The 12,710-nt window shown below is 41.9% G+C and overlaps 1 protein-coding gene across 4 annotated transcripts in view; it reads right to left on the bottom strand.

Moving 5' to 3' along the window:
* PIK3CB (phosphatidylinositol-4,5-bisphosphate 3-kinase catalytic subunit beta) overlaps nucleotides 1-12,710 on the bottom strand; it is a 213,666-nt gene that overhangs the window by 85,287 nt on the left and 115,669 nt on the right. For all 4 annotated transcript variants that reach the window (XM_066352040.1, XM_066352039.1, XM_066352043.1 and 1 more), the window contains one exon: nucleotides 9,826-10,049. In XM_066352040.1, the coding sequence (XP_066208137.1) occupies nucleotides 9,826-10,049 (224 nt within the window). The remainder of the gene's footprint in view (nucleotides 1-9,825; nucleotides 10,050-12,710) is intronic.

Raw genomic sequence — 12,710 nt, 5'->3', positions numbered from 1 at the left:
TATCTTGCTTTCTGTTAGTTTTGTGTCTTGTTTGATCCTTCTCTTTCGTTTTTCTATCTTTTGTTTTTATTTGGTTGTATTCCATACATCTTTCCTCTGTTGCTATCTTTTTTATCTCATGTGCTTCTGTGGCGTTTTTTTCAATGGTGGTTACCTTTGAGTAATGAAAAGGGTCCCTACGCTGTTCATTGTAGCGAACTATTTTGTGAGTACTTTTGCACTCCATCGTCCTTTGCTACTGTTAATCTCCATCTTCTCCCCCTCTTTCTTTTTGTTGTTGTCACAGTTTAAATTTGGTTTTATTGTGAAGAACTAAATTTTAAAATAACATTATACATACGGCGAGTGGCTACTATATTCAATAGCATAGGTCTCAGTGATAAAAGCCCAGGCTCCTTAATATATTGATAATTATCCTGTGATCCCCACCTACTCTCCATTTTATATATAAACTCTTCAGAAATACAAGACTAAAGTATAATCTCATTATCAGATAATAAGAACCTGCAGAAAGCACAGAAAACAGAACTGGTCTTGAAAAACTCCAGGTATTAAAATGAATAGCCCTCCCACCAAAAACAAAAAACCAAGTATAGTTAATGTCTTTCAAGAATTAAAAGGAATGTAAAAATGAATAATGATCAAGTATATCTGAAGAAGAATCAATGAGAACTCCAAGGAATAAGATATGTTAAGTAAAATTTAAAATTACATAAAAGGAAAGTGGTAAATTTAAACAGGTATAAAAGACTGATAATATCAAGTATTAGTCAAGTTGTGGAAAACCAAAACTCTAAAAATACTACTGGTAGGGGTGTAAATTTGAAAATTATTTAAGAGTATCTATTAAAATGTGATTTTATACATACACCTGACTCATCAATTCTATTCCTAGGTGTGTGTGTGTGTGTGTGTGTGTGTGTGCACAATAGAAATACATACACCTATGCACTCTTATTGATCCCTGTCATTCTATTATATTTAATTTTGAAATAAAAAAATACATAAGTCAACATTATTCTACGCAACACTAATGTTGAACTTGATATGCTCTGTGTGTACATTCATGTATATATAACATATTACAAATGAGGAAATCTGAACATGGCCAGAATGAGGATAAAAAGTAAGCAAAACTGAACAAAAACAAAGAATAAAAAGATAAGTCACACATTCAGAGAATACACTTGCAGCACACATTAATGACTAACCACAAAACCTTGAAAACTTCTACAAATCAATTTAAAAAACAAACCAACTTAAAAATAAAACAGCCCCTGGTCAGTTTGCTCAGTGCATAGAGCATCAGTTTGGCATATGGATGTCTTGGGTTCAATTTCTGGTCAGGGCACATGAGAGAAGTGACCATATGCTCCTCTCCCTGTCCCTCTTCCCTTTATCTACACCTCCTCCCACGCCTTCCTCCCCTCCCACAGCCAGTGGCTTGACTGGTTTGAGCATCCACCCCGGTTGCTGAGGATAGCTTGATTGGTCCAAGTGCATTAGCCTCAGGTGTTAAAAATAGCTTGGTTGAAGTCCTGGCCGGTTGGCTCAGTGGTAGAGCGTCGGCCTGGCGTGCAGAGGTCCCAGGTTCGATTCCAGGCCAGGGCACACAGGAGAAGCGCCCATCTGCTTCTCCACCCCTCCCCCTCTCCTTCCTCTCTGTCTCTCTCTTCCCCTCCCGCAGCCGAGGCTCCATTGGAGCAAAGATGGCCCGGGCGCTGGGGATGGCTCCTTGGCCTCTGCCCCAGGCGCTGGAGTGGCTCTGGTCGCAACAGAGCGACGCCCCGGAGGGGCAGAGCATCGCCCCCTGGTGGGCGTGCCGGGTGGATCCCGGTCAGGCGCATGCGGGAGTCTGTCTGACTGTCTCTCCCCGTTTCCAGCTTCAGAAAAATACAAAAAAAAAAAATAGTTTGGTTGATTCGAGCATCAGCCCAAAAGCGTCGGGGGGGGGGGGGGGGTCCTCAGTGGATCCAGGTCAGGGCACATGCAAGAGTCTGTCTCACTCTCTCTGATCCTATCACTTAAAAAAAATTAGGCAAGACAGGCCCTCGTTGAGTAGCTCAACCCAACACATCAGGGGCTACAGGGTAGACCACCCTTGTCAGGGTGCATAGGAAAAGCAATCAGTGATCTAGCAGCTAAGACTATTGTTCTTTAAAATTAAAATATAATAGTTCCATGATTTATATATATACTTCCTAAGAGCCATGTTATACAGCAGGCAGAGGCAGGCTGATGCTGACTATATGATCCTCTAAAACTTTACATGTTTTTCACAGAAATTGTTGTCTGGCTTTCCTGCTATCAATTCTGGAAAATATTTTTAACTCGAATACCTTGTTGCATTTCATCTCATTTGTAGTGTTTTCACATGTTGCTTTCCAAAGTTAGTTATCAACAATGATGGCAAAATGGACAAATGAGAATTTTAAAGAAATGGGGCAAGAGAAAAATGCATATATAATAATTGCCACTGTTCACTATTCTGAGATTGTCATTTCCATATTTTTGGTGGTAAATGTTTATTCATTTATAAAATAGTGCTGTGCTAAATTATGGTTTTGAATTTATGATCCAAATTTGGCTTGTCTTACCTGCCTACATAAAAAAATGTTTTAGACCTGGCCAGTTGGGTCAGTGGTAGAGCGTCAGCCCGGTGTGTGGATATCTTGGGTTCGATTCCCAGTCAGGGCACAGAGGAGAAGTGACCATCTGCTTCTCCACCCCTCCCCCTCCCCTTTCTCTCTCTCTCTCTCTCTCTTCCCTTCCAGCAGCCATAGCTCGATTGGTTTGAGTGCATTGGCGCCAGATGGGTAGAACATTGGCCCCAGACAAAGACTGCCAGGTGGATCCTGGTTGGGGAACATGTGAGAGTCTGTCTCTCTATCTCCCCTCCTATTACTTGGAAAAGAAGGAAAAAAGAAAAAAATTAAAATAAAAAAAGGTTTAAACTCTATGTAACTTCCCAAAATTACTTAATAACTCAATAATTTTACTAGTCTGTATAACCCAAAAGTCTATGTAGCCAGAAAAAAGGAGCCTGTGGAGATGACTTCTACTATCTGAATATTTGGCATGTAAAATCAAGAGCAGACTGAATGAATACTTATGCAAAACAGGAAAGTATAACTGAGGCAGGACAGTTAGAAGCTAGGAAAATTCCTTGGCAAGTGTAATACAGAAACGGAGACAGAATTTAATGGCCAAGTAGTTTACAGCCATCTAGTAAATCATAAAATCCGTAACCAAGGACACTTCAGGGTAAATGGTTGAACACTTCTCCCAACAAGAGGGTATGCTTAAAGCATGCTACTCAGGGAGACAGATAGCAGATATCCAATTATTGCCAACCCAAGGATATATAAATTAAGGGAATAAATTTAATTTTGGCATATCAGCATAAGAGCTGATAAATATTTTATTTTTTATTTTTTTTACAGGGACAGAGAGAGAGTCAGAGGGAGGGATAGATAGGGACAGACAGACAGGAACGGAGAGAAATGAGAAGCATCATTCATCAGTTTTTCGTTGCGACACCTTACTTGTTCATTGATTGCTTTCTCATATGTGCCTTGACCGTGGGCCTTCAGCAGACTGAATAACTCCTTGCTCGAGCCAGCAACCTTGTGTCCAAGCTGGTGAGCTTTTTGCTCAAGCCAGATGAGCAGGCATTCAAGCTGGCGACCTCAGGTTCTCGAACCTGGGTCCTTCCGCATCCCAGTCCGATGTTCTATCCACTGCGCCACCGCCTGGTCAGGCGAACTGATCAATATTTTAATAGGATCCTTCCATAAACCCTCAGCCTTAAAAATCCTCAATATGAAAGTCCCAGTATGGGCTTTTCTTCCTGAGAACAAGCCTCCGCCTTTCCCTTCCTCCTCTTCTTCCCCCACAGGCGTGCATCTCCTAACCTCTTAAAGGTCCCACAAGACTTGCAACCAGGGGAGCAATAGGCAGTGAGAGTTAGCCCCAGGCTAACCCACCTAACCTGTCTCTAGGATTCCCTTTTCTCTAACTACTAAGTGAGCCAAAGCAGCCCTTCCGTGGCTGTCCTGTTGCCTCTTCTATCCTAATTCCTTCCTTGTTTCACTGTCCCCAACTTTTAAATACACACATTCTCAAAATCACCTGGACTTGTGCTGTGAAATCTTTCCTTCACGAAGTTAAGAACCCACACTACCAGCCAGCACTAGGCAGACTGGCTAAGGGCCAGGTTCCCCTTCCAGTAGCAACCAGACAGAAGTGACAGAGGCTAGTTTGATTTTTTTCTAATTTTTTAATTCACTATTTAAATTTGTTCTTGCCTACCGTGAAAACAAGCTGCTTCAGGAGGCAGAGTGCTCTCCCTAGCAATAGATGTATTTGTTCAGAGATACAGGTTAGAACAAATGGTGTATTAAAATAATTACTACATTAGAGAGTCTGACTACATGATCTCTAAATCCCTTTCAATTCCATATCAGTATTTAATCCACATATTCACAAATACAGGGATATGGAAAAAAGATCATTTGATCAAACTTTTCACTTTATAGAAAAGAAAAAATTCACATGAGAAAATAAAGTACCTACAATAAAGAACACATAATCTAGTCCCTGGCCAGTGGCTCAGTGGATAGAGCATTGGCCCGGTAGGCAGACATGGAGTTTGACTCCCATTCAGGGCGCAAAGGAGAAGCGACCATCTGCTTCTCCTCTTTCCTTTTCCCCCTCCCATAGCCAGTGGCCTGACTGGTTCAAGCATGGCCCCAGGCACTAAGGATAGCTCCACTGCTAAACAGAAATTAGCAAACATTTTCTGTAAAAAAAACAGGCTTTGACAACATGTATCTTTGCCACATATTTTCTTTTTAAACATCCCTTTAAATTCTTTGCTTTTTTATATCCCATTGAAAATACATATAAAATCCAGGCCCTGGCTGGTTCGTTCAGTGGTATAGTGTTGGCTGATGTATGGATGTCCCAGGTTTGAGTCCCAGGCAGGGCACACAGGAGAAGCGACCATCTGCTTCTCCATCAACACCCCTTCTCTCTCTCTCTCTCTCTCTTTTTCTCCCTTCCTGCAGCCAAGGCTCAATTAGAGTGAGTTGGCCTCGGTGCTGAGGATGGCTCTATGGCCTCTCCCTCAGGCGCTAAAATGGCTCCCGCTGCAATGGAGCAATGGCTCCAGATGGGCAGAGCATCGCCCCCTAGTGGGCTTGCCAGGTGGATCCTGGCCGGGGTGCATGTGGGAGTCTGTCTCTCTGCCTCCCCTCTTCTCACTGAACATAAATAAATAAATAAATAAATAAATATGTTTTATATATATATAAATATATATGTGTAAACCATTCAAAAACAGTAGAGGGGGCGGCAAGATGGCGATGGAGTAGGCGGACGTACCAACTTCCAACTCCCAGAACCAAAGTGGATTACAACTAAGAACCATTATCTGGAAAACCCAACTTTGAACTAAACTAGGAGGACTCTTCAACCAAGGAACACTGGAGAAGCCACGTTGAGACTGGTAGAAAAAGCATAAAGGCAGCCGGGAGAGACTTGCGTGGCAGGAAGAGAGTTTAGCAGAGAGGGGAGGGACCTGGGCCCCAGGAACAAAGTCCCAGCCTGCAGCCCCAGAGCCTAGAAGAGGCGTATGGACAGTATTTAGCTGCAAAACAAGTCAGGATACTGTTTGTGAGAAAGACAGTTTTCTCAGACCCAGGATTCTTCTTAAAGGGACCATGCAGAAAACCTCTCTCACAACCACTCACCCGGGGCTCCAGGGAACGGGGAGAGAGGAGGACCAAATCAGCGGGAAGAGAGTATAATCTAGGAGGCACAGGGAGAAACACTTTGAGGGACAGCCACCCTAACCCCTGGGCTGAGTCACTCCCCAAATCTGTAGCGAGTATTTCCCCTGGAAACAGCAATACCAGCAAAGGGAAGCAGGACACCAGCCAAACAAGCTCTCCCGCGGCATTCAGAGCAGAGTCCCTTAGAAGGAGGGAGCTTTTGGGACTACAGTACTGAGTGTTAGGGTTTGACCTGCAGCGCCCCCACCTACACTTCTGAGGGCTCAATGGAGGGCAGGAGGCATCAGTCTAGCCCGGTGGGGGCAGAGGGGACACGTGAAAGCGGTCTGCCCGGTAGGCCCTCCTGCAATCCCGCTGGCGGGGAAAGAGTGGGAGCCCGGGGATGGGCAGAGATCCGCCACTGAGCAAGGGCGTGCGGGCGCGCAGCCTCGCCTGACCTGTAGAGCAGAGGCTTGTGGCCTTACATGCCAGCCGGCTCCACCTGCCAGGGCAGGGCAAAAGCCCAGGAAAAGGCAGAGACCTGAGCTGAGCAAAGGTGCTCACCCCCTACCATTGGTGCCGAGGCTTGTGGCCCGTGCACGGTGCGCAACCCCACCCGCAAGGGCAGGGCGAAGGCGTGACCAGCTGAGGCTTGTAGAGTCAGACACGTGAACACAGCCCCTTCCATGGAGGAGAGGCAGAAACCACAGCGACAGCCACAGCAGGCAGGCACCGGCAAAGCCCATACCCGAACACCCTAGGCAGCAGCGGCACAGGGGGTGGCGGGCCTGCAGACAGACCACACCTAGGGAACACAGAGGCCACACCCATTGGACACCAGTGGCCAAACCCTTCTTATACACAGACAAAATGGGCAGTCAGAGAAATGCAACCCAAATGAATCAAGAGAAATCTCCAGAGAAGGACCTGAATGAGTCAGATATAACCAAATTACCGGATGCAGAGTTTAAAATAATGATTGTTAGGATGTTCAAAGAGCTTAGAACAATAAATGGTTATTAAGAATACCTAAAGAGATAGCAAATATAAAAAAGGAAGTTGAAATAATAAAAAAGAATCTGTAATAAATGACAAATACAATATCAGAATTGAAGACCACAATGAAAGGAATTAAAAGCAGGATAGATGAAGCTGAGGATTGAATCAGCGAGTTAAGAGGACAAGATAAATGAAGGCACAGAAGCAGAGCAGAAAAAAGAAAAGAGACTCAAAAAGTCTGAGGAAACTCTAAGAGAGCTCTGTGACAACATGAAGAGAAATAACATCCACATCATAGGGGTTCCTGAAGAAAAAGAGAAAGAACAAGGGATAGAGACTTTGTTCAATCAAATCATAGCTGAAAACTTCCCTAAATTGAAGCAAAAAAAGTCTCATACGTTCAAGAAGCACAGAGAACTCAGTAAAGAGAAACCCAAAGAAATCTACATCAAGACACATCATAATTAAAATACCAAAGCTAAGTGATAAAGAGAAAATATTAAAAGCAGCTAGAGAAAAAAAGGCTATCACCTACAAAGGAGCCCCCATAAGCATGACATCTGAAACACAGAACACCTTCTCAACAGAAACACCTGAGGCCAGAAGGGAATGGCAAGAAAATTTCAAAGTAATGCAGAACAAGAGCCTACAACCAAGACTACTCTATCCAGAAAGGCTATCATTTAAAATTGAAGGAGAAATAAAAAGCTTCCCAGACAAAAAAAAAAAAAAAAAAAAAAACTCAAGGAATTCACTACAACCAAACCAATGCTACAAGAAATGCTAAGGGGTCTGTTGTAAACAGATCAAGGGGAGAAAAGAATATAGCAAAAGAGTAGTACAGCTTTAAAGAATAAAATGGCAATAATAAATGGTGTTGGGAAAATTGGATATCTACCTGCAAAAAAATGAAACTAGACCACCAACTTACACCATTCACAAAAATAAACTCAAAATGGATAAAAGACTTAAATGTAGCCGTGAAACCATAAGCATCTTAGAAGAAAACATATCAGGGGTCCCCAAACTACGGCCCGCGGGCCGCATCCGGCCCCTGCCGCACTTCCAGAAGGGGCACCTCTTTCATTGGTGGTCAGTGAGAGGAGCAGAGTTCCCATTGAAATACTGGTCAGTTTGTTGATTTAAATTTACTTGTTCTTTATTTTAAATATTGTATTTGTTCCTGTTTTTTTTTTTACTTTAAAATAAGATATGTGCAGTGTGCATAGGGATTTGTTCATAATTTTTTTTATAGTCCGGCCCTCCAATGGTCTGAGGGACAGTGAACTGGCCCCCTGTGTAAAAAGTTTGGGGACCCCTGGGATAGGCAGTAAGCTCTCTGACATCTCTCACAGCAATATATTTGCCAATTTATCTCCACAGGGAAGTGAAATAAAAGACAGGATAAACAAATGGGACTGTATCAAACTAAAAAGCTTTTGCACAGCTGAAGACAATAAGAACAGAATAAAAAGACAAACTACACAATGGGAGAACATATTCAACAATACGTCTGATAAGGGATTAATAACCAAAATTTATAAAGAACTTGTAAAACTCAATACCAGGAAGACAAACAGTCCAATCAAAAAATGGGCAAAAGAGCCTGACCAGGTGATGGCGCAGTGGCTAGAGCGTCGGACTGGGATGCCGAGGAACCAGGTTCGAGACCTTGAAGTCACCAGCTTGAGCGCGGGCTCAACTGGTTCGAGCAAGGGCTCACCAGCTTGGACCCAAGGTTGCTGGCTCGAGCAAGGGGTTACTCAGTCTGCTGAAGGCCCGCGGTCAAGGCACATATGAGAAAGCAGTCAATGAACAACTAAGGTGTCTCAATGCGCAATGAAAAACTAATGATTGATGCTTCTCATCTCTCCGTTCCTGTCTGTCTGTCCCTGTCTATCCCTCTCTCTGACACTCTCTCTGTCCCAGTAAAAAAAAAAAAAAAATGGGCAAAAGAAATGAATAGACACTTCTCCAAAGAGGACATACAGATGGCCAATAGGCATATGAAAAAATCCTCAACGTCACTAATCATTAGAGAAATGCAAATTAAAACCACAATGAGATATCACCTCACCCCAGTAAGAATGGTGCTCATCAACAAAACAACACAGAGTAAGTGCTGGCGAGGATGTGGAGAAAAGGGAACCCTCCTGCACTGCTGGTGGGAATGCAGACTGGTGCAGCCACTGTGGAAAACGGTATGGAGATTCCTCAAAAAATTAAAAATCAAACTGCCTTTTGACCCAGCTATCCTACTTTTAGGAATATACCCTAAGAACACCATAGCACTGTTCCAAAAGGAGAAATGCACCCCCATGTTTATGGCAGCATTGTTCATAATAGCAAAGATCTGGAAACAGCCCAAGTGTCCGTCAGTGGACGAGTGGATTAAAAAGCTTTGGTACATATATACTATGGAATACTACTCAGCCATAAGAAATGATGACATCGGATCATTTACAATAATATGGATGGACCTTGATAACATTACACGGAGTGAAATAAGTAAATCAGAAAAAACTAAGAACTATATGATTCCATACATAGGTGGGACATCAAAATGACTCAGAGACATGGACAAGATTGTGGTGGTTGGGGGGGGGGGAGGAAGGGGAGGGATGGGATTTGGGGGGGGGGGGAGGAGCACAGAGAAAACCAGATAGAAGGTGACGGAAGACAATTTAACTTCGGGTGATAGGTATGCAACATAATCAAATGTCAAAATAACCTGGAGATGTTTTCTCTGAAAATATGTACCCTGATTTATCAATGTCACCCCATTAAAATTAAAAAACAAACAAACAGAAAAACCAGTACAGTTTTCTGACCCTGATCTAAACTAACATACCATTGCATCAAAAAATCATATGAGCAAAGGATATATCATCTTAGTTTATTACTAAAATCTTAAACATATTTCCATCTTAAGTCCAAAAGTGTTCTTTGTAGTAATGTTTCTTAGTCAAGTAAGAGGCTACTCAGAGACCGGAGCTGCATTCAGGTAGAAGCAACAGATTATAAAATATTATTTAAAATAATATTACATTACCTGACAATTTTCAAAATGAACAGCCACAATGAGCTTTCCTCCATAAAGTTTATCTTCTAAGTTTTCAAGGACAGACGGTTCATGCTCTGGTGGATATGTGTGCTTTAGCCAGTCAATCCAAGACAATCCCACGAGTGACTGAATCTTTTCCTCACTGAATTTGCGCATTTTTATTCGGAATTCATTCACTTCAGAATCCTTCAAGGCATCAAATTCATGCAGACCTAAACACATTTTTTAAAACATATTTTTTAATTTTGAGTAATTTCTTTACTATAGCAAGCTCTGAGTAAATAGTCTGTTCTCATTTAATCTTTATTCCCACAAATCCATGCAAATAATTATACAAATAACATGACATCAGTACAAGAATGTTCAGTGTGGTTTTCTTTATAATATTTAAAAACTGGAAAAAAGGAAAGTTAATCATTGAGACCTGGTTTAAAAAAAAAGATATATCCAGCCTGACTTGTGTGGTGCAGTGGATAGTGTTGACCTCGAATGCTGGGCTCGCAGTTTCGAAACCCTGGCCTTGACCAGTCACGGCAAATATGAGGGGCAACTATTACATGTTGATGCTTCCCTCTCCTCCCCCTCTTTTTCTCTCCTCTCTCTAAAATCAATAAATAAAATCTTTAAAAAAAGATATCCATATACCAATGTACAGTTGTACAAGTGACAAAATGAGTGAAATAGATCTATGAGTGATTATGCTAAAAGTTCTAGAGATAGTAAATTTAAAAAGCAGATATAAAGAATGGGTCTCCCAGAATTCCCTTTATGTACATTTGAAAGCAAGAATTTAATATACATATAAATTTTTGTTTTGAAAATATACTTGAGATGACAATTTAATAGCATTTCATAATGATGGGTAGGGGAACAAAGTGAGGCAAGCTATTACTTTTTGTTCCATAAAGCTAATTAAAATCATATCATTTGAATATATGCCATAAAATACTATTTGAATATATGCATGTCAACAAAGGTTATCCAGACAGGACTTAACTGCACTGTCAAAATATATTTACATTTGATTTAGAATCAATTTGTGATATTAAATACAGAAAAATAAAAATGCTAAAGTTGCATAATACAGCGAAGGTAAAATCTTGAGGGTCCAATATGATTTCCTGGATAGGTTTAGTTCTGAAATAACACAGCATTCTAAATTAGCTTATCAATAGAAATTAATTAGAAATACCAGCTGTAGCATTTTAGAGCTTCTTCTCCAGCACTATTCAAACTTTTTATTCACAGATAATAGTATTACAGGCAAGAAAAAGGATACGGCCTGACCAGGTGGTGGCGCAGTGGATAGAGCGTCGGATTGTGATACGGAGGACCCAGGTTCGAGACCCCGAGGTCGCCAGCTTGGGCATGGGCTCATCTGGTTTGAGTGAGGCTCACCAGCTTGCACCCAAGGTCACTGCCTTGAGTGGGGGGTTACTTGGTCTGCTGTAGCCCCACAGTCAAGGCACGTATGAGAAAGCGATCAATGAACAACTAAGGTGTCCCAACAAAAAACTGTTGATTAATGCTTCTCATCTCTCTTCGTTCCTGTCTGTCCCTCTCTCTGTATAAAAATAAAAATAAAAAATAAAAAAAAGGATACGAGTACCTAATATATAAATCTAACAAAACTAAATTCTTAATTACCATTTATCTACTATAAGCAATGTCTAATCCAGTAGAGCGTCAGCCTGGCGTGCAGGAGTCCTGGTTCGATTCCCGGCCAGGGCACACAGGAGACGTGCCCATCTGCTTCTCCACCCCTCCTCTTCTCCTTCCTCTCTCTCTTCCCCCTCCCGCAGCCAAGGCTCCATTGGAGCAAAGTTGGCCCGGGTGCTGAGGATGGCTCCAAGGCCTCTACCTCAGGCACTAGAATGGCTCTGGTTGCAACAGAGCAATGCTCCAGATGGGCAGAGCATCGGCCCCTGGTGGGCATGCCGGGTGGAACCCAGTCGGGCGCATGCGGGAGTCTGTCTGACTGCCTCCCCATTTCCAGCTTCGGGAAAAAAATAAAAATAAATAAATCATATGATCATATCAGTAGATACAGAAAAAGCACTGGACAAAATCCATCATCCACTTGTGATATAACTATAGTCAAGTGGGGATGGATACAGGGGAACATACCTCAACACACTAAAGGCTATTTATGACAAATGCACAACTAACATCATACTCAATAGTAAAAAGCTTAAAGGTTTTTCTTTTAGATCAGAAACAAGACAAGAATGTCCACTTTCACCCCATTTTATTCAACATATTTTGAAGTCCTAGCCACAGCCATTAGACAAGAAAAAGAAAAGGTATACAATTGGAAAGGAAAAGGTACAACTGTCATTATCTGCAGGTGAAATAATACAGTGGTGCCTTGACACACGAGTTTAATTCGTTTCACGGCCAAGCTCGTGACTCAATTTGCTTGTGTGTCAAATCGAATTTCCCCATTTAAATTAATGAGAATGCAATTAATCTGCTCCGGCCCCAAAAAATCACACAAATTTTGTTTTATATGCTTTCTTTTTAAGAAGGCATTTTTATTTTAGATTTTACTTACTCATTTTTAGAGAGAAAGAGAGAGAAGGGAGTAGCAGGAAGCATCAACTCCCATATGTGCCTTGACCAGGCAAGCCCAGGGTTTTGAACCAGCGACCTCAGCATTCCAGGTCGACGCTTTATCCACTGCGCCACCACAGGTCAGGCCTGTTTTATATACTTTTAAATAAGAAAATGTACTTTATAAATAACAAATACGGTATTTTTGGCTCCATTAGACGCACTCTTTTCCCCCCAAAAGTGGAGGGAAAAATGCCTGTGTGTCTTACGGAGTGAAAAATACAGTATTTTATTAAATATTTTAACACACCATTTGGTTC

The sequence above is a fragment of the Saccopteryx leptura genome, chromosome 10 (assembly GCF_036850995.1).
Source record: "Saccopteryx leptura isolate mSacLep1 chromosome 10, mSacLep1_pri_phased_curated, whole genome shotgun sequence".
Lineage (NCBI taxonomy): Eukaryota > Metazoa > Chordata > Mammalia > Chiroptera > Emballonuridae > Saccopteryx > Saccopteryx leptura.
Note: the sequence above shows the minus strand (reverse complement) of the source record. Positions and strands in the feature narration are given on the sequence as shown.